Below are 21112 nucleotides of genomic sequence, written 5' to 3'. Positions count from 1 at the left end.
TCATCAATAAAGAGGTTCCTATCAAGTCTGCACAAGATTCATTGACCAGATGAGGTTATTGTCGACCAGCATCAGGGATGAATTGTAGAATGCCTGAGCATGCTTTGGCTTGGCTGCGGTGGTAATCAGTAGTGTATACAGCCCAGTTTGTGAATCTTGTTCTGGTGATCACTCCGAAACCTTCACCAAATAAGTTACACGGGGACATCGTAAGATTCCTTATAACCGTGCTGAGATGAAGAACAAATATTATTCAGATCGGAGTCTGGTGAGTTGATAATGTTGCACACTTCGGGGGACATCCCACCACCGATCGTCATCGCCCGCTCCGCCGAGGTTGGCTGCCCTTCCTCCGATACGACGCTCCACCAGGACGAATGGCCTTCTACAGGCCGACACGACAATTACTTTACAATGTAGACTCGTCTACTATATCAATTTTTTTTAGCAAGTGACCTGGCCACTTCCTCGAGTCAGTCAATGAACAATGGCTGTCGGGACAGAACCCTCGCTACCAGCGCCTCCGCAGCAACGCGGGGATGACGAGGGGCACGGAGACCAGCGCGGGGATGATCCAGTCGAACACGCATGGGAGTCCCAACAGACCCAGCCAGATCTGACCTCACTTCCATCTCTGCCTCTCTTCCTCGAAGCGAAGAAGCATGCGTCGCAGAACCCCGACAAGGTTGCCGTCGTCGACCGGACCAAAGCGCAGAGCTTCACGTACGGCCAGCTGCTGGCCGATGTGTCGGCGGTGAAGAAATGGCTCCTGGAAGAGCTGGGTCTTGCGTCGACGGGGGATCTGCAGGAGAGCAGGATCGCGTTCCTGATCCCTAATGGTTATGACTATGTGGTCACTCAATGGGCAGTGTGGGCTGCGGGAGGGGTGGCCGTGCCTCTGTGTACGTTCCTGTATTCTCTCTACAAGGAATTGTGTCTGACTGAAACAGGTACAACTCACCCCGTCAAGGAATTGCTCTACACGATTGGCGACTCGCAGCCCTCGTTGGTGATCATTCACCCATCTTTCCAGCAGCTTGAGCCATCTCTGCGAGAGAAAGCGACCCATGTTCCGTTTACGACCGGGGCGCCATTCGTTACGTCGCAGCGTCAGCTGGCGCTGCCCCCATTTCACCCGTCATTCCCCATGACGAGAAGAGCGCTCATGATCTACACGTCCGGTACAACGTCAAATCCGAAAGGATGTGTATCTACGCACAAGAACATCACCTTCCAAGCGGACTGTCTGGTGAAAGCATGGCAGTACACGCCCTCAGATCATTTGATACACGTTCTTCCTCTGCATCATATCCACGGGATCATCAATGGATTGACCGCGACGTTGTTAAGCGGAGCAACCGTGGAGATGCACCCGAAGTTCGATCCCAAGGTCATCTGGAAGCGCTGGCAGGACAAAGGCTCGTCGACGATGTTCATGGCGGTACCGACCATCTATTCTCGGCTTGTGGACTACTTCGATGCGCATATCCGGTCTACAGAGGCAGAGAGTGCTGCCAGAGAAGGTGCCAGGGCCCTGCGACTCGTCGTCAGCGGCTCAGCGGCCCTCCCCACGCCGATCAAGGCCAAATTCGCTGAAATCACCGGTCAAACGCTGCTGGAAAGATACGGAATGACTGAAATCGGCATGGGGATCAGCTGCGGACTGGAGGTTGAGAAGAGGATCGACGGCAGCGTCGGTTGGCCGCTACCGGGCGTGCAAGTGCGGCTGGTCGACAAGGAGTCGGGTAGGATCATCGAGTCCGCGGACGAAGACGGCATGATCGAGATCAAGGGCGACAATGTCTTTCTGGAATACTGGAATCGGCCAGAAGCTACCGCCAAGGAATTCACGTCGGACGGATGGTTCAAGACGGGCGACGTTGCGAGACGAGATAAGAACGGAGCGTACTTTATCCAGGGCCGTGCGTCGGTTGATTTGATCAAGTCTGGGGGTTACAAGATATCTGCGCTAGAGGTGGAGAGGAAAATGCTGAGTCTGGACGTCATTCAAGAGGTGGCAGTAGTAGGCGTCGCAGACGAGGAATGGGGACAGCGGGTGGCTGCGGTAGTCAAGCAGAGACCGGGAGTAAGTATCAACCCTCGTTTTGTCGATCTTGCCTAACAGGAGAAATTATAGACCGCTCCTTTGGAACTCAGTTCGCTCCGTGCGCAACTAAAGGAGGAAATGGCAGTATACAAGGTACCCACCATTCTGCGTGTGGTGGATGAAATCGAACGTAACGCAATGGGTAAAGTCAACAAGAAGGATTTGCTGAGGAAGTACTGGCCGGAAAGCGAGAAATAGAGAGGACGAAAGATAGAGAACGGAGGCTGTGCAAGTCGCAGGGTTTATGCGAATGATTTGCAATGTTGCACGCTTCAATTGTTGGCATAGATGCACATAGATATACACCTTAGACGGCATTATACTGTACATACAATGTTACATTTTCTCTTCCACTTACCGAGTTGAACGACTTAGATACTGATCGTGAATATAAATAGTGTAATAGACAGCCCGAGAATTAGAAAGTCCATACAGATGAATTGGCAGCAAAGGCTAGTACTAAGTCCGGAAGCTGTGACTATGTACATTTTCTGCTGCAATTTTCAGCTCTGCCCACATTTTCGATGTGAGGGCCCAAATGTGCAGTACCATGTCTTCGTTCCAAGTTTAATTGCAAGTTTAATCGTTCGTATGGATGGATTACCGAATCATGACCCGTTTGTCCAAACCAAGACAAGCTCCCCGAGTCAAACATCACATCATCGACGAGACGACATTCCATTGAATTGAAATCCTGTGCTGTGTTCAATTGATTAACTAACCAATTGTCTATCTTACAAGAAAACGAATCTTAATTGAAGAAGAAAAACAACAACATGGCCCATCTCCAGCAGAAGTTCCTTACCACGAAAACCAGCATCAATAACAACAACAAAAGCACACCCGCAGCAATGCATCCACTACTGCACATGAACATGAACGCCAACGGCGCCCGCAGTGACAGCGACTGCATCTCACCAGTGACTACCCTGGTGGCAGATGAGCAGTCTCCGCTGCAGCTACAGCTACAGTTACAGCCGCCGCCGCAGCAGCCGCCGTTGCAGGAGCATCCCGCGAAGCGAGCTATCGCCAATACTAATGCCACTGTCAATACCAATGGCAATACCAATTCAGATGCCATTGCAAATGTCGATGCAAATGCTAATGCGAATTCTACTGCTGGTTGTGCTGCCGGTGAAGGAGGTGCTGCGGTCGACGAGCTATATGGAAAGAATACGTGTGTTGTCGAGCAGACGGAGACGGAGACTGGCGCTGGCGCTGGACCCCAGAATCAGAATCAAAATCGGACTCAGACTCAGACTCAGAATCAGAATCAGTATTCTAATTCGAGGAAGGAGAGGAATCCGCTTCGGTAGGTCTATCAGCAGGCGGCTGCCTAGGTCCTACCAGGTACCTGTCTTAGGTATTCTGTCTAGGTACCTAGGTACCTAATGCTCTTTTATCCTCGTTCCCATATGGCTGGTCCTCCAATGAGGTCAATTCTTTTTATTTTCAATCAATCAATCCTGCTGTTCACTGATGTGGCTTTTCCGTACCATTGCAATGGAATTGCTTGTTGAATACGTACCTATCCAAACACTTTCGCATATCATCAATACGGATACACTTCTCTCTTCACCCAATGGCGCAGCTTCTTGAATTCAAAGCAGCTGCTCCTTGTTTTGCTCCTTCTGTATGAGATACTGTTCCCCTGCGCGAGCTCGGTCAGTTGAATCATGCCTAATATCGCAGTTTCAGAATCCCTGCAAGCTTATCCATTGGCAATGACTGAACGGACAGTTACAATAACCCACAAATTACACACCTTCAAACTCAATTATTATTAATTGCACAGCAAAAGTTTGTCTGTCCAGACTAACGAATCTACAACCAGTTGGATCTATCGAAAACAAGGCCCTTCGGATCAGAGGCAACCGCCACCACCAGATCCTAAGCCTCAGCCTCAAACTCAGCATCTCCCATTCGATCAGCAACAGCAGCTGCAGCCACTGCAGCCGCGCGATGACGAGATACGCCGACTCCAATGGCGCATCACCAACCTCGAGCGCCGAAACACCGACCTAGAGCGCCTGAACACCGAACTCGAAGAGCGCAACCGGACCATGGCCCGGGACCTCGACCAGTCGCGCCGGAACCTAAACCGCTCATTCGAAGAAAAGCGCTGGCTGCGCGACCGCAACGCGGCACTGGAGCGGCACACAGGCGCATTCGACGAGCAGCGGCACCAACTCGACCAGCGAGTCGAAAATATCCAAACGCTCAGCTACACGCTCGGCCAGAAGGAGGAGTGTATCAGGAACCTGAAGGCGTTGTTGGCGAGGTATAGTGCGCATACGGGAAATCTGGAGAAGATCATTGCTGGATTGGAGAGTGAGTGGCGGTCGATTGCGCCGGCGCTCGTGAGTACAGAGAAGCGGCTGTTATAGATTCCGATCTGATCTGATTCAATCTGGCCATTGATTTCATTGATTCTACCCAGGAGGTAGGGTTAGCTGCCTGAAAGCACCTAATAATAGTAATAGTAGTAGTGCCTAGGTAGAAGGTAGTAATAATGATAATTCCTGCGTGAAGACCATTAAAGAAGAACTGCTACAGCAGGGCAGGTCAGGACTGTCACGTCCTTTTTTTTTTCATTCCAGGACTCTTCTCAACTGATCAATTGGCATAGTTCATATCTTTTAATGGTAATACTGAAGTTTCTTCCCCTTGATCATGTCATTCGTTCGTACCGTGGCATAACTACAAGCATGTGTATATATATCTAACTCAGCGTAGACGGTGTATATCTCGATAATCCAGAAAAAAAAACAAGGCTATACACAATTCTTATTCAAGTCAAAGCTGAAACACCCATCTAGGATCCTCATCGCCCAGAAAATCGCCCTCCGCATTCCCCACCTCCTCCAACGGCGCAATTCCCCTTCTCTCTCTCTCCTGTGCCTTCTTCACATTCTCTCTCCGCAAGACAAGCCAGAGGATGCCCACAACCCCGATATTAGCCACCAGGTACCCCAGCGCGAACCCATGGCCGACAAAGAACCGAGGACTGCTCTCGGCGCGGTACAGCTGCGTGCCCAGCACGGCGCCCAGGTTGCCGATGGAGATCTGCATTGCGTTGGCGATGGCGCGCTTCGTCTGGCCTGAGACGTTGTTGGCGGGCCAGGAGAGGACGATCGCTGCGGAGGGATAGATCCCTGCTGCGGCGAAGACGGTGCCGACGTAGGATTTGCTGGGACTGTAGGTCGAGAGCAGGATGATGTACCCGATGCAGCCGAGGGCGGAGGTCGCCATGACGAAAGGTGCGCGACGCCGAGTGCGCTCCGACAGGATGGCTACTGTGATGGTTAGGACGAAGGCGACTGCGTAGGGCGGGACGGAGAGGAGCTGCGCTGAGGCAGCGGAGTAGCCGAGTTCGTTGATGATCGTTGGCTTTATCCCAGTCAGCAGAGGATGCAGATAGAAGTAGGGAAGGAAAAGTCGTACCAAGAACAACGACAGCGTATACATCGGCAGAGAGATAGTGTGAAAAGCCAGGCCATATAGCCAGACCTTCGGATCCTTAGCAGCCTTCAGCACCGCCGACCAGGAAAAGGATTCGTCGCGCGTGGCGTCGCTGTCATATTTCAGACGGAACTGGATAAACTCCCTCTCTTCGTCGGTCAGGAATTCGGCGGTCGATGGGTAGTTGTATACCCAGAAGTATGACAGCAGGGATATAACGATGGTGGCTAAGCCTTCCTATGTACCGTCAGTAAGTGTTGTTATCTCTGTATGAGAGATGGTAACCCACCAGAATGAAAATCCATCTCCAGCCATTATAGCCGCCCACGCCTTTCATATGTCCAATGCCCTGTAGCGGTCAGTACTACCACATAGCAGTCAATTCAAGGTTCCATTCACCCACCCAAGCTAACACACCACCAAACGCACCCGCCAAAGAAGCAGCACTGAAAAACAACGCGACGCGGTAATGCTGCTCATTGCGCTTGTACCACATAGAGAGGTAGAACACCACACCGGGGAACAGCCCGCTCTCAGCGACGCCGAGGAAGAATCGCGACGTGAGATAGCCGGCGAAGTTCTGGACGACACCGAGTAGCGTGGCGACGATGCCCCAGATAAATGCCACTGTTGGCAGCCACATGCGCGGACTGGTTCGCTTGAGGACGATGTTGCAGGGGACTTCGAACAGGACGTAGCCGATGAAGTATAACGTCAGGCCGGTTAGGTACTGGTCGCCAGCTGGACATACGTTAATGATCACTGACAGTATCAGACGTAGGGTTCAATACGTACTCATCTTCACATCCGTAACCAGTCCTTCCAATTTAGCATTGCCGACTGAGAGAGAACGTCAGCATAGTCAAGACGAAAGAGCCTGAATATAGGTATGTATGGACATACCATTACTCCGATCCAAAAACGACAACAAATACAGCAGCGTCAAAGGCGGCAAAAGCCTCAGATCCAACTTCCGGAGCAAGGCTCGTTCGTTGATCTTCGAATTCGCCTCTACGACGGTTGGCGATGCTGTCTCGAGCTCCTTTGGGACCGGGTCGCCCGGTTGTTGTTTCTCAATTGAGTCCGCCATGATGACCTGCCGTTGTCTGCTGATTATAATGTGTCTGCGTCAGCAGTTGATGGAGAGACTGCCCCGTCCGATTCCCAGAGACCAACTGTTCAAGAACCAGCTAGCTGTTCGCAGAGACGTTCTTGAGAGCAGAGCAAGGGAGAAGCAGGCTGCAGCTCAGTTGTCAAGTTCCGAGATCTGATCGACTTGCATATTATAATACCTAGACCTAGTTGCTGAGGACCCGCCGTGACCTCACTCACAGCACGACATCATCCACCATCCATGCGACAGGCTAGTAGCTAGTAGCTACAGCTCGAGGGTGGACCAAGCCATGACAGAGCAGGATCCAGACAGAAAACGTGCCTGCGAACCCTGGACTAAAAGAGCCATAATGATTGAACACGCTAGATGGCCAGAGCTTTAAGCTTGAACCTTCCCTGCACTGGATCTAATTGCCGGAATTTGCCAGAGGGTCAGAGCATATCGTAGTGAAACTGGATCATAGCATCTATGAGCTGCCCTTCCAGGCATAGACGCCTGGAGAATACGGAGTAAACGTAAACACAGGCGGGAGTGGGCGCAGATGAGCAATCGAGGATCCAAAATGACGAGATTCGGAGATAGGTCATTGAGCCAATGATAATCAGCACAGCTGTTATCCACTGATTGATTGTTATTCTAGGATCTCGGCCAGGTGGAATTGCAGTTAATTTGCGGCTTGTGCTCCGGACCTGGAAAGTATCAGTATCTTATCAAAATCGATTTGATTTCTACAAATCAATTCGGATTGCCAACTAACCTTTGACATCTTTTTTTTCCCCTTCCTAAGTAAATCGCTTTCCATTTGCTATTCTCCAGCTTCGTTCATCTGTCCAAAGTAACAGTCTGGACATTAAGGTCCTCGTTTGGAGCATTGAATGGCCGTCTCCTGTTGGCCGGCAGATCTCCCGAATCACGCAATTTCGGACCAGAATGATGACGCTGACAACAAGCCTGAATAGATGCCGAGATTCATCGCCGTCATAATAATAATAATAATCATCCACTTATGCACTCCATACACAGAATATAATCATAAAAAAGTAATGATGGTCAGGTACGATAATATTGTTCTATCGTTGTAGGTGATTGTTGGTAAAGACCAGGGTAATTAAATTGTTGGCGAGTCGAAGGGGTTATATACTGTACAACAGTGCAGTTCACCATAAATAAAGCTTAGAACCAATAGAATAATGCGTTGCCGAAACTCATTATTATTATTATTGACCTTTTCTTTTCTTTTTCTTTGCACACGATGGACAGCTGCTTGCGACCATCAATTCCAAACCGAAAAAATAAAAAGAAAAGAAAAGAAAAGAAAAGAAAAGAAAAGAAAAGAAAAGAAAAGAAAAGAAAAGAAAAGAAAAGAAAGTAGACAAAAAAATTATGATAATTAATCCTGTCGAGGATATTGTTTGTATGTCACTTTCGCAAGCAAGGAGCGGTGATAAATATTCCTACAAACTATAAACTATAGATTTTTTTTTTAAAAAAAAAAGAAAAAAAAATCTTAAATATACAATAGAATAAGTAGGGGTTTGTTTATATTTTTTAAGCTCTGATAGTTAACTAAATTTTAAGAAAAAAATAATTGATCGAGCATCTTTATTTACATAGTTAACTAGATTGCTTACTTATCCTTAAAGACAAAAAAAAGGATCTAATTAAAATTAACCTAAAAAGATTTTTTTTATATAGAAAAAAAAAGTTTCTCTAAGTGATCATCCTCTTATCTTAATTATCTTGAGAGAAGATTCTATTCTGAAATAATATGCTGGTGGATGCTTTTTGCGGACGTGCGGAGTACTAACTACTGACCTCGTCTGAGAGGCGCTCACCTCACGAATTTTACTTGAACCTCACAGTTTTTTTTTAAAAAAAAGGAAAGAGAGAGAGAGAGAGAGAGAAAGGTAAAAATCCCATTTCTATTCCCAGATCCATACCCATATCCATACCCATACCTCCCAATCCCCTTTTTTTCCTTGAAATAATGAACAATGACCCCCGACCCAACCCAGCCCAGCCCAACCAAACCAAACCAACCAGACCAAACCCAATGAACCCAAACCCCACGCTATGCACAGGAAAAGAAAGCAAAACACGACAAACACGAAAAAACACGACAACGCCAACCCAACCCAACGAACCCATACACATAACACATAAACATAAAACACACATAAAACAACACACATAACCCACATGACATACATGACATACAAATACAAATGACATCATATCCATGCATATAACAGGAAATTCGTCTGTCTAATGGAATTCTAAATCTCCCGCAGGAGAAAGCTACTTTTTATATACTGTATATCGGAATATCGGAACTTTTGGTTGGTACAGGCAAACAAAAAACAGAACACGAAGCAAAAGCAAATAAAAAGGCTGATCAAAGGTAAACTTTTAATGTCCGGTGTCTCCGATCTCAAGGCGCCAGAATCAATGCAAGCAGTGCCATCCGACAGTAGAGACCGTACCGCATCTGCAGACACATTAGCATCATCCTGTTAGCTGGCAATGACGACAGCACTCACCTGTCTGAAGTAGGCCGCCCTCTGGTCAAAGTCCACCTCTTCACCAATCTCCGCGTTCCGGGGCAGCGGGTGCATCACAACCATGTGGGTCTTGGCATGCTTGAGAACGCTGTTGTCGATGATGAAGCTGTTCTTCAACCGCTCGTACTCGTCCAGGTCGGCGAACCGCTCCTTCTGCACACGCGTGCAGTACAACACATCCGACCGGCCGACAATTTCCGGGGTAAGCTCCTCGGATTCCAGGATGAGCTGCCCAGAAGCGACGACTTGCTGGCGCACCTCTTCCGGCAGAGACAATGCCTTAGGTGCCACGAGCTGAATCCGGACATCGTAGAACTGGAGGAGCTTGATAAGGGAGTGAACCGTCCGTCCGTACCTCAGATCACCGGTGAAGGTGACAGTCAGACCAGTCACGGTTCCGAGTTCCTCCCGGATGGTAAACAGGTCGAGGAACGCCTGCGTCGGGTGCTCGAGACTGCCATTGCCACCGTTGATGATCGGCACGGGCGAAAACTTGGCCGCAATCGCCGCGCTGCTCTCCTGCGGGTGGCGCAGCACAATCGCATCGCCGTAGCAGCCCAGAGTGCGGATGGTGTCCTGCAGCGTTTCTCCCTTCTTCGTAGACGAGTGCTCCGTCGAGATCACAATCGTCCGTCCACCCAGGCGTTGCATGGCAGCATCAAACGAGGCAGAGGTACGGGTCGATGGCTCGTAGAAAAGGTTGCACAGAACCCGACCCTTGAGAATGTCGAGCACTCCCTGTCGCTCCACTCCAAGACGCATTTCTTGCGCCACAGTAAAGAGAAGATGGAGGTCCGCACGGTTGAACTGGTTGACAGAAATCACGTGCTTCTGTCGGAAAGTGGACCGAGACAGCAGCTCGAGCAGCGAGGGAGACACCTGCGAGACAGGCGTGAAGAGCGGCGGGCCGAGTTCAGGGATACTCGGGACCGCAGATGCATCCGCAGGCCTCGGGCGTGTTGGCCGAACTGGGGTGGCCGACACCGACAGGCGGCGTTCAATCGAACTGTCAGGTCGGGGATGCACCTTGGGCGAAATGGCCTTAACGGAAGGCGAAGGTGGCACGATCCTGTGTGAGGACATGTCGGTACCTTTCACGGCCTCGGGCAACAGTTCCCCGTCGAGGCAAGAAGTCTTGCCCTGGAAAACGACTCGATGCACCGATCCTTTCATGGGCTTGCCATTGAAAGGAGACCACACCTGGTCATTTTGGTACACATAAGGACGGTCAATCTCAACCTCAACGGATGCGTCAGGCTGATCGTGCAACTCAAAGATTCTCTTTGGATTGTGGTAGAGCCGTTCGGAGATGTCGTCCACGGTCAGCCGGCCTTGGGATACCGCAGTAAGCAACAACGGGAGAGCATCTGCGATACCAACAGTAGGGCTAGCATTCTTGCCAGCCAGCTGGTATGGAATACTGCCGATGGAGAAGACATCGATCGTGCCCAAGTGCTCCCACAAGGCCTTCTGGTCTTCGGCCGTAGGCAAACACTGGCAATCAGGATAGTCATCTTGAGAGAGGAACAGACTGTAGATCGAAACGTCGCAGGTGATCTTGAGCCCCTTCTCCTTGCTGAGGGCAATCAGATTGATGTCGTCCTTGGACGTCACGCTCATCACATGGACATTGCGGTTGTGGAGGCTCGCCAAGAGCAGGATCGAGGCCAGATCAGTTGCCTTCGCATCCGTAATGATAGGCTTGCTGGACGGCCAAGCCGCGAAGTGGCTGGTAACGGCTGCGACTTTGTTAATATTGCCGGACAAATGGTTGAACGGGATGAACAAAGCGCCGACTTCGCCTGTCACTTGACCAATCTGCTCCGAGTTGGAGGCAGTTGCCGCAACGGACAAGTTGAAGTCACAGTACGCTCCATCCTGGGAATTCTGCTGGGCAATCTTCAAAGCAGCGGCATCGGTAACGAAGTTATCCACGCCCACAGGCATAACACGGATCATGGTGAAACCGGCGGCAATGGAAGCCTTGCTGACCAGCTGGAGATCCTTCGAGCCAGGAGCAGCTAGCCCTGGGACAAAGGCGGCAATATTGATCAGACCAGGCAGCACCATAGTACGATGGCTAGTTTGAGAATCAATGTTCAGCACATTCAAGTCATAGTGCCGTGCCAGCGCTTCGATCAAGATCTTTGCGTTCTTGACGTTCGTCACCAGAGGAGTCTGGTAGTCCACGGCCATACGACGAGTCCTGTAGCCCTTGCTCATGTAGTTCGCGGGCCGTCGGAAACGGTTGTTGGATGGCAGGTTGATGTAAAGATCGATGAGGTTGTTCGCCAAGTGCTGCGTGAGAGAGTATTCCGACTTGAGATCTTCCTCTTGGCCGGCAAGGAGCTCCAAGTATTTGACGGGAATGCCATGTTCTTCCAGGTAGTCCGCAGTACCCGCAGTGGCGAACAGGTTGAAACCCATGCGGTGCAATTTCTGAATCGAAGGCAGCATCTCCAGCTTCTCCTTGAAAGAACCAATGGACAGCAAGATGTTCTTCTTCGGAAGGCGGAAGCCCGTCGAGATGAGAGCTTTGAGATAAGCCTCATACCGATCACGCCCGAAACACGCGACTTCTCCAGTAGATGCCATCTCAACACCCAAGACCGGATCGGCGCCAGACAGCCTGGAGAAGGAGAATTGAGGGACCTTAACACCAACGTAGTCCTTCGGGACAGTAATCGGTGGGTATTCTGTGAAGGGTATGCCCATCATCGCTTTCGTAGCCATCTCAATCAGATCAACTCCCATGACCTTCGAGACGAAGGGGAACGATCGAGAGGCTCTGACGTTGCATTCAATGACCTTGATGTCATTATCCTTGGCGATGAACTGGATATTGAACGGTCCGGTCACGTTGAGAGCATTGCCGATCTTCCGCGTGGCATCCTCGATCCGTCGTACGGTCTCGGGGTCCAAGTCTTGGGGAGGCAGAATCAGTGTCGCATCACCGGAGTGAACACCAGCATTCTCAACGTGTTCAGAGATAAAGTGGCCCACCATGACACCATTGCGAGCCACAGCATCCATCTCAATTTCCTTGGCATTCTCAATGTACTTGGTGATGACCACTGGGTGCTCTCGAGACACCTCCGCGGCTTGGTTGAGGTAGTTCGCCAGATCATCCTGGGAGTAGACCGTGTTCATCGCAGCACCCGAAAGAACATACGACGGTCGTACCAGCACAGGGTAGCCGACCTTGGCGCAGAATTGAGTGGCCTCTTCAATGCTGGTAAGTTCCTTCCAGGCGGGCTGGTCCACACCAATGCGGTCGAGCATCCGAGAGAATTTATATCGGTTCTCAGCAGTGTCAATCATCTCAGGAGAAGTTCCCAGAATCTTGACATTCAGACGGTGCAGAGGCAAGGCAATATTGTTGGGAGTCTGTCCACCCATGGAGATGATCACACCACTGGCGGACTCCAGCTGGTAGATGTCCAGAACAGTCTCTAAATTAATGTTCTCGAAATAGAGCCTGTCTGCCTCATCGTAGTCGGTACTGACTGTCTCGGGGTTGTAGTTCACCATCACGGTCTTGTAGCCCTGCTCGCGAAGAGTCCGAATTGTTCTGACGGAGCACCAGTCGAACTCGACGGAGGAGCCAATTCTGTAAACACCGGAGCCCAACACCATGACCCCATGGTCTTCAAAGGTGACATCATGCTCGGAGCCATTGTATGTCAGATAGAGGTAGTTGGTGAACGCAGGGAACTCCGCAGCCACCGTATCGATCTGCTTGACAACCGGGAAAATACCCGCTTCGACACGCATGCGTCTGATGGCGAGTTCATTGGAACCCAGAAACTTGGCCAGCTGACGGTCGGCAAATCCCAACTGCTTGGCTTGGCGGATGAGATCGAGAGGCACATTCGTAGCATTGTAGGTGCTAAGCATCTTGCCAAAGTCGCTGAGGCCCTTCAGCTTGCGGAGGAACCACTTGTCAATTTGGGTCAGCCTCCAAATGTCGTCCACCGAGTACCCAGAGTGCATGGCATTGGCAATTGCGAAGAGACGCTGATCCGAGGGTGTCTGCAGTTCGGTCTCGATGGACATCAGAGCGTTGGTCTCGTTGAAACCCATATTGTGGTAATCGACGGATCGGATGGCCTTCTGGATCGCTTCTTCGAACGTTCTTCCGATGCTCATCACCTCGCCGACACTCTTCATGGAGGAGCCTAGCTGGGTCGACACGCGAGTGAATTTCTTCAGATCCCAGCGAGGAATCTTGACCACGACATAGTCCAGGGATGGCTCAAAGCATGCACAGGTGACCTTCGTGACCGAGTTGGAGATCTCATTCAGGGGAATTCCCAGACCCAGTTTGGCAGCGATGAAGGCGAGAGGATATCCCGTTGCTTTCGAGGCGAGTGCGGAAGATCGTGACAGACGGGCGTTGACCTCAATGATGCAGTATTCCTTCGAGAAAGGGTTCAGGGCATACTGGATATTACACTCGCCAACGACACCAAGATGACGAATGACATTGACCGCGGTCGTTCGAAGCATGTTATAGTCTTCGTCAGACAGAGTTTGCGACGGAGCAACCACAATCGAGTCACCGGTATGAATCCCCAGCGGGTCGAAGTTCTCCATGTTGCAGACAGTGATACAGTTGTCCCTGGCATCTCGGACGACCTCGTACTCGATCTCTTTCCAGCCTTTCATGCTCTTCTCGATCAACACCTGCGGGCTAGCAGCCAAGGCCTTGGAACAGAGGGCACGTAACTGAGATTCATCCTCAGCGAAACCGCTTCCCAGACCTCCGAGGGCGTAGGCGGCACGGACAATGACGGGGAATCCGATATCCTTCACAACCTGCATCGCTTCCTCAACGGTCGAAGCGGAGGCCGACTTGGCACACTTCTCGCCGATCGACTCCATGCTTCGAGCGAACAGTTCACGGTCCTCAGTGGTGATGATGGTCTCGATGGGGGTTCCCAGGACTTTGACGCCAAGCTCCTCGAACTCGTCTTTCAGCTGGATACCGACCTGCAATGCCGTCTGGCCACCGAAAGTGACATAGATTGCGTCCGGTCGCTCGTGTTTGATGACCTTGCGCACGAAATCAGCGTTGACAGGAAGGAAGTACACCTTATCCGCGAGACCGCTGGAAGTCTGGATGGTTGCGATATTGGGGTTAATCAAGATCGTGTATATGCCCTCCTCTTTCAAGGCTTTGATGGCTTGACTGCCCGAGTAGTCGAATTCTCCCGCCTGACCAATGCTCAATCCACCACTTCCCAGAACCAAGACTTTCTTGACCGACACCCGAGGATTCTTCTTCTCATTTTCAACACGAGAGCCCCCAGGGAAAGAAACGGGTTTCGCCAGGGCGTCGGGGGAAGCAATGGTGTCCTTGATGGTGTTGATAAAGACGTCGAAGAGGAACTCGGTATCGCGGGGGCCCGGCGTGCTCTCAGGGTGGAATTGCACACTGAAGAAGGGACGGCTGACATGCCGGATGCCCTCATTGCTGCCGTCGTTCGCGTTCACAAACAGCTCTTCCCAACCTTCAGGGAGAGTCGTCGCATCCACGGCATATCCATGGTTCTGAGAGGTGATGTGACACTTTCCAGAGATCATGCTCGTGCAAGGGATATTGTGACCGCGATTACCGAACTTCATTTTAATGGTGCTCGCACCCACTGCTCGGGCCAGGAGCTGATGTCCAAGACAGATACCAAATATCGGCGTCCTGCCCTCGTTGACAGCCTTTGAAAGATTCTTCACTGTAGTGGAAAGCGTGGCAGGGTCACCGGGACCGTTGGAAATGAATAGACCGTCATAGTCCTTGGCCAGCGTGGGGAAATCGTAATCCCAAGGCACGACTAGAACCTCAACACCACGGGACAGCAAGCAGCGCAACTGGTTGAATTTCATCCCGACATCCAAGCACAGCACCCGAACGGCACGACCGGAAGGATGTTTGAGAGCGACAGACTCCGGAGGGTTGAACAGGCGTGGTTCTCGAATAGAAACTAAACGCGGGTACGTTAGAAACCAACTTCAGGCTCGAACCATCCAGATGCACCCGGGAAACTCACCTTCTTGAACAAGATTCTTCTTGTTTGGGTCAACCCACTCAATCTGCTCAAAGTAGGGTCTCCATGCATCCCCCTCTGCACCGGTTATGTTGCCATTGGCGTGGGTTCCGTTGACAATGTCGGACTTCTGGAGCAGCATGCGACCCAGCATGCTACCCTTCTCCCGAATGCGCTTGGTCAGAGCCCTTGTGTCGACTCCGTGCATGGCGGGAACACCTTGTTCCTTGAGCCACTGTCCCAACGACGACTGAGCCAGGAAGTGCGAGTAGTCCTCGCCTGAGTAGGTTGCCACTACAAGGGCCGCAATGTGAATCTGGTTGGATTCGAAGTGTTTGGGGAGCACCTCTAGAATTTCATCCATCGTCTCCCGCGAAGGCACTCCGTAGTTACCCACCAGGGGAAATGTGATGACCAGAATCTGGCCCCGGTAGGAAGGATCAGTAATAGATTCCGGATAGCCCACCATTCCGGTCTGGAAGACCAATTCACCGGCCGCGCTCTTTTCAGCACCGAAGCTGTATCCCTGGTAGACGGTGCCATCCTCGAGCTCGAGGACGACCCGTTTCTCGGAGCTGCCCAAGACCTGGGACGAAGCGGGTGGAATCAGCGAGCCATTTCCGGTAGCTGGAATGGCGGGAAACGGTTGCAAGTCCCTGTTCGCATTGTAGGCCACAGCGCCTCCGGTTGAGGGACTCGAGGGGATCGCAGCATCGTTCACGCGGGAAGCCCTGGGCGGTGTAGCCTCGACGGCGGGGTTGAGCTGCGTCATTGCTGTATATAAAAAGGAGGTCCTCCGAGGGACAGTCTCAGCGAGTTCACTGCCGTTGCATCAGCAGGCTGCAAGACCACAGGGATGTCTCGTCTGCCGCTGCTGCACGGAGGGGTAGTTGAGAGTTGAACAAAAGTACTCGAGCTGGACGAGTGCGGCAGAATAAAGAATAAATTTTTGTGTATGGAGCCAGCGGAGTAAGCCGAGGGGCAGCGCTGATTGGCCCGAGCCACACGGACCCTGACTGCGGCTGGCCAACCGTGACGTCTGCTGCCTTTTGTGCCTCCCGCCACCGCCTCCACCCACGGAACGCGGTGACCAGCGGCAAAATCAAATTGGAAGCCTCGTCGGCGTCTGGACTCGTCTCAACTCGCAGTTGCCTCTTTCAGGTGCCCAGGTGGCTGGTTGCTCCTTCCTTTCTTATGCCTCGCCTGCTATCTCTGAAATGTGCAGGGTTGCTCCGTCAGCCATCGGAGAGAGATACTCTCAGACTCTGGATGTACGGAGTACTGTACATATCGTGGGGTAATACTAAAAAGTGGTATGTGCGTAAAATTAATGCAGATCCCGTGCACTTAAGTCCGTACCTTCCCTAAGCAGTGCTCGTAGATATTGCAGTGACTCGATTTGCTGTGTAGGATATTAGGGAAGATCTAGCTCCGAAGGATCGACAGGAATGGATTCGACTAACTGCCAGCTATATCCAGTCAACGAGATACAATCTGATGATAAGAAGAATCCTCGACCTGGGGAAATTGACCGCGTTTATATAGACCAAGCTCCTTTGTTCCAGTTGATGGAATCATATCCATTACCGGCGCTTCTATATATATATAAACCATTCTTTGATTCTTTAGGAGTACTCACGGAGCATATCAATGGACCTAGGTAGATCGCCCTGAGTACTCCGTACTCCGGACCGGTTCTCACAGTGTCAACACTACTAGCTCTCTTCCAATGCATGACAGCACTTGCATAAGGCCTAGCTTGGTGACTATCTCCAGACTCCACATGATGATGGAGCAGAAATCGGCTGTGCATATCTATCTGTCAGTCGTCGAGTTTGTTGACTTGCAGAGCCCAGGCGGTGAGCGACGGGCGGGCTCTGAAGGTTCATGGTTCATGGCTGAAGCCTCGAGCCTCGAATGGGCCCGTGTGACGCGCGACTGCAGCTAGACGTTAGCGCGCCATAGAGATAGGAGATGCTGGCAACAAATCATGATCCGGCATTCTGGCATTCCACCATCCTCCCGTGCCATTGTCTGCTCATGTGGACGGGTCCTGCCCTTCATTCATCTCGGGTGGGAGTTAATTGAGGTTCCTGTGGCCGTCCGTGGTCCGGAACCCTCCTTGACCCTTATCTAATATCGTATCAGCTGGTCTGCATTGTGCCCTCTTGTCACTCCATGCTGCGCCGTCAGTGTCGAGTTCTCGACAGACGCCTTGATATCGCAGACCAGCAAGTCGGGATGCTGTGACCTCACAGCACAATTCAATTGCTTGAGAGGGGCTGGTCTGGCTGATCAGGTCGCCATCATGCTCGCCTCGCTTCTGCGTCCCAGGAGACCGCGGATACCTGCCAATCGATCGCCGTTTTCGTCTCCGTACACCACGCAGGAGACTGCCCCCTTTTTGCAGCGTGGCGACCATCCTCATCGTCAGGTTGACATTGATAACGAGGGAACTCATGACGATGACAGCGTGGGATTCAGCCAGGATGATGACGAGGAGCCAAACCACCAAGACGAGGATGGGCCAGAGGAGTCATCCCCTCTGCTGCCCATCTTCTCCGCGCCTCACTTAGGTAAGGTCGAAGAAAGGCTGAATGCTAGCAGAGCGCTTGTTGCTGACAATCATCTTGTCTAGATTCCCTTCCCGTCTATAACATTACTCATGCGATACGCCTGCTTGTTGTGGCCCGATGCGAAACCACGCTGACCTGGGACCAGCTCCGGTCTCCTCAGGTCTCTCAATTCTTGCTGAAACCAATTCAGCAACAGATTCGAGAGTCTTATTTCAATCGAGCTACGCTCTACGCGCTGATGGCGAATTGCCTCCAGTTCCACAAAGAAGTAGAACTCAATCCGGGAAACAGTGGTACGAGTCGGACCAGGGCGATGGTGTGTGAGCTTCTCGCCATTAAGCTGCTGAAGGAGTTCACCACCCGAGAACTGATCGATGCCTTGTCCTACGATTTCTTTCCTTTGCAAGGACAGTCTCCTCCTACGACAGCGACAACGCTCCGGGGCCCAGGCTGGAACAGCAGCCAGAAGAGCAAGCCATTAGCCGGCGTCACCCGTATCTCCTGCCTCGAGATAGCGATTCGAGCCCAGGCGAAACGATTCCTGGCGCATCCGCTTGTCGTCCAGCAGTTGGAAGCAATATGGGCCGGCACTATTGTCTTCCACTCCGCTGCTGATAGTCTGCACCGTCAGCCACCACAAGTCGACGCCCGTATTGAGGCTGGATACGGATCCTTCAACCGCAACGATCCGTCATCCGGTTTCTCCCAGGGTAAAGCTCAATCCGGGGGCCGTAGCCAAGATCCTGGAAGGCCGCGGCGCTCAGTTACTCTCTATGATCCCCGGGACGCGTCTCTCTTCAAGCTGTCGAGGCTAAGGGTGCCTCGATATCGGCAGTTTCTGTCAACGTGTTCCTTTGCGGTCTTGCTGGGTTTATATCTTGCTGTCATCATTCAGCGACCGCTAGAGATTAATACACTGGAATTGGTGTTCTGGTTCTGGAGTGCTGGTTTTATGCTGGACGAGATTGTCGGGTTCAACGAGCAAGGCTTCAGCCTCTACATCATGAGCTTCTGGAATCTCTTCGATCTCGGCATCCTGTTGCTCCTCTTCTGTTACTATTGTCTGCGCCTGTACGGTGTGATGATGCCGGACGTTCGCAAACCGATGGTCGCGGATCAAGCCTACGATGTCCTGGCGGCCAGTGCGGTGCTTCTCTTTCCGCGTCTCTTCTCGGTGCTGGATCACTACCGATATTTCTCCCAGCTGCTCATCGCTTTTCGGATCATGGCCGCAGATCTGATGGCGGTTTTCATTTTGATTGTCGTCGCCTGTAGCGGTTTCTTCGTGGCGTTCTCCTTTTCGTTCGGCCCATCAAATTCTCCTAGTGCGGTCGCCTATGCCTTGTTCCAAATGCTCATGGGCTTCACTCCGGCCGCCTGGACTCTCTGGGACCAATACAACACCTTGGGCAGGATCATCCTGACTATCTTCCTCTTCATTTGCCATTTTGTAGTTGTCACCATTTTGATCACTGTCTTGACCAACTCGTTCATGGACATCGTGCAAAATGCTAACGAGGAGCATCAATTCGTGTTCGCTGTCAATACAATCTCTATGGTCAAGTCTGACGCGCTGTTCTCCTACGTCGCTCCGACCAACATCCTCGCCTGGCTGATCACGCCATTGCGGTTTATCATTCCCTTCCGCCAGTTCGTTAGGCTCAATCGAACCGTCATCAAAATCACCCACTTTCCCATTCTATTCTCCATCTGCCTCTACGAGAAAACTGTTCTCAGTTCATCTTTTTTCGAACCGACCGATCTGGTAGAATCTCGAACCCGTTCCGGGGCGGTATTGCGTGCCAGGCACGACCGTCAGAGCCGCTTCGATACGTTCAAGCTTGCCCGAGAACCGTCTATCGCTACGTGTCAGCAAGATCGTATCCTAGAGGAGGTTTTCCGACGACCATTCCGGCATCACCCAGCACAAAACATCCACGGGAGCCCCGATGACCGCCGAAAGACCATCATGGTCAAAGATTGGATGCAAAGAGTGGATTCTGGGCCAGTGAATGCCCCTGATGAACAAGATCCGGGTGAGGTAGATCCCTTGGAATCAACTCCGAGACGATCGCGAGTCCTCGGACGTCGCAGGACCTTGCTCGGGACGATCCGTGACTTTACGGAAACGACTCGTTCTGTGGCATCTGACCCGGAGGAGTTCATCAATTACAATTTCCTGCATCCAGGCCCTGGAGACTCTGCACCCAATTGGCGATCGCCAATGAGGCAGTTGTCTCAAGCCACTGACATGGAGGGAGATGATGAGCGGACAAGTGGGGATAACAATGACGACGAGTCGGGCGATGAGAAGCAGTCTCTGACTAGAGACTCTCAGAATGGTGAATCGCAGACGGCAAGGTATAGCGGAAAGTCCACACCAAAATTCTACAGCTCCCGGCCGTCTACTGCACAGCTGCTTTCACGCAGAAACAGTCCGACACGACGCCGGCCGCGGACGCCTCGCCGAAACCTATCAAGTGCAACCATTCTCTACAACCCCGTCGACCCACAGAGCGGTGACGAATCGATTCAAGGTGTCACTCCACTAACAAAGAGCACCCAGAAGCTTGCAAAAACGAACCGTCCTGGAGCCACACCGCCATCACCAGGCCGACGAACCCCGAAGCGGAATGCTGCGGATGCAAAACAGGCTCGGCCGGTTTTTCCTCCCCGTTCAGCATTCATGTCCGTCCCTGATTTTAGTGGCGTTGGCCTGGAGCTCGGCTCGGACCTTGGTGACAACAAGGCTGTCGGGGGAGGCTTCGTGAGTGCTATCCCGTGGAGCTTAGGGACTCAGATGATGTACCCGCCGGGTGGCCTTGGCCAGACTGCACAGAACGATGATCGGGACATGCTGAGCAAGCTGGTGCTGGCTCGCATGAATAACCTCGAAGAGGGATTCCGGGAAGTGATCAGGGAGGTCAAGGACCTCCGCCAGAGACCTGGTAACCGGGAGAAAAAGAAACGAACCGAAACCAAGGAGAAGCTGGGCCAGCGGTCAAGGAAGAGCAAGAGCGGCAGCAGTGGAGGTGACGATGGTCTTGAAGACTAGCCAGGATACCATTCTGATGCGGCTCAGACCGCGAGATCTTGTATTCTATTCTACATTGGGAGGCAATCTGTCCATCCTGTATGACGACTGTATAGTATATTGGGCGGATGATGTGATTGTTTGCGTGTTGTCAGTCGAGACGCTCCATGTTCTCAACTTGTTTGGTGACTTGTTTACTTGGCTGGTGGATGTA

The 21112-nt window shown here is 51.7% G+C and overlaps 6 protein-coding genes across 6 annotated transcripts; 3 read left to right on the top strand and 3 right to left on the bottom strand.

Annotated features, from left to right (window-relative positions):
* Positions 1–487: 487 nt before the first annotated feature.
* VTN77DRAFT_439 (uncharacterized protein) lies at positions 488–2305 on the top strand (the record flags this gene model as incomplete). Its single annotated transcript, XM_069420443.1, has 3 exons — positions 488–902; positions 951–2086; positions 2138–2305. 3 exons carry the CDS (start codon positions 488–490, stop codon positions 2303–2305), a joined length of 1719 nt encoding a protein of 572 aa, XP_069280500.1.
* Positions 2306–2883: 578 nt separating this feature from the next.
* Positions 2884–4494, top strand: VTN77DRAFT_438 (uncharacterized protein; the record flags this gene model as incomplete). Its single annotated transcript, XM_069420432.1, has 2 exons — positions 2884–3419; positions 3942–4494. The coding sequence occupies 2 exons, from the start codon at positions 2884–2886 to the stop codon at positions 4492–4494; spliced, it is 1089 nt and encodes a 362-aa protein (XP_069280499.1).
* A 409-nt stretch (positions 4495–4903) lies between these two features.
* Positions 4904–6659, bottom strand: VTN77DRAFT_437 (uncharacterized protein; the record flags this gene model as incomplete). Its single annotated transcript, XM_069420421.1, has 6 exons — positions 4904–5497; positions 5552–5806; positions 5859–5918; positions 5973–6310; positions 6365–6409; positions 6473–6659. The coding sequence occupies 6 exons, from the start codon at positions 6657–6659 to the stop codon at positions 4904–4906; spliced, it is 1479 nt and encodes a 492-aa protein (XP_069280498.1).
* Positions 6660–7114: 455 nt separating this feature from the next.
* Positions 7115–7485, bottom strand: VTN77DRAFT_436 (uncharacterized protein; the record flags this gene model as incomplete). Its single annotated transcript, XM_069420410.1, has 2 exons — positions 7115–7372; positions 7441–7485. The coding sequence occupies 2 exons, from the start codon at positions 7483–7485 to the stop codon at positions 7115–7117; spliced, it is 303 nt and encodes a 100-aa protein (XP_069280497.1).
* A 1629-nt stretch (positions 7486–9114) lies between these two features.
* Positions 9115–16060, bottom strand: VTN77DRAFT_435 (uncharacterized protein; the record flags this gene model as incomplete). The annotated part of the gene is made up of 3 exons (XM_069420399.1): positions 9115–9171; positions 9224–15225; positions 15292–16060. The coding sequence occupies 3 exons, from the start codon at positions 16058–16060 to the stop codon at positions 9115–9117; spliced, it is 6828 nt and encodes a 2275-aa protein (XP_069280496.1).
* Positions 16061–17596: 1536 nt separating this feature from the next.
* VTN77DRAFT_434 (uncharacterized protein) lies at positions 17597–20919 on the top strand (the record flags this gene model as incomplete). Its single annotated transcript, XM_069420388.1, has 2 exons — positions 17597–17864; positions 17927–20919. 2 exons carry the CDS (start codon positions 17597–17599, stop codon positions 20917–20919), a joined length of 3261 nt encoding a protein of 1086 aa, XP_069280495.1.
* Positions 20920–21112: the final 193 nt, after the last annotated feature.

The sequence above is a fragment of the Rasamsonia byssochlamydoides genome (genome assembly GCF_041956645.1).
Source record: "Rasamsonia byssochlamydoides strain NRRL 3658 unplaced genomic scaffold VTN77scaffold_10, whole genome shotgun sequence".
Taxonomy (NCBI): domain Eukaryota; kingdom Fungi; phylum Ascomycota; class Eurotiomycetes; order Eurotiales; family Trichocomaceae; genus Rasamsonia; species Rasamsonia byssochlamydoides.
Note: the sequence above shows the minus strand (reverse complement) of the source record. Positions and strands in the feature narration are given on the sequence as shown.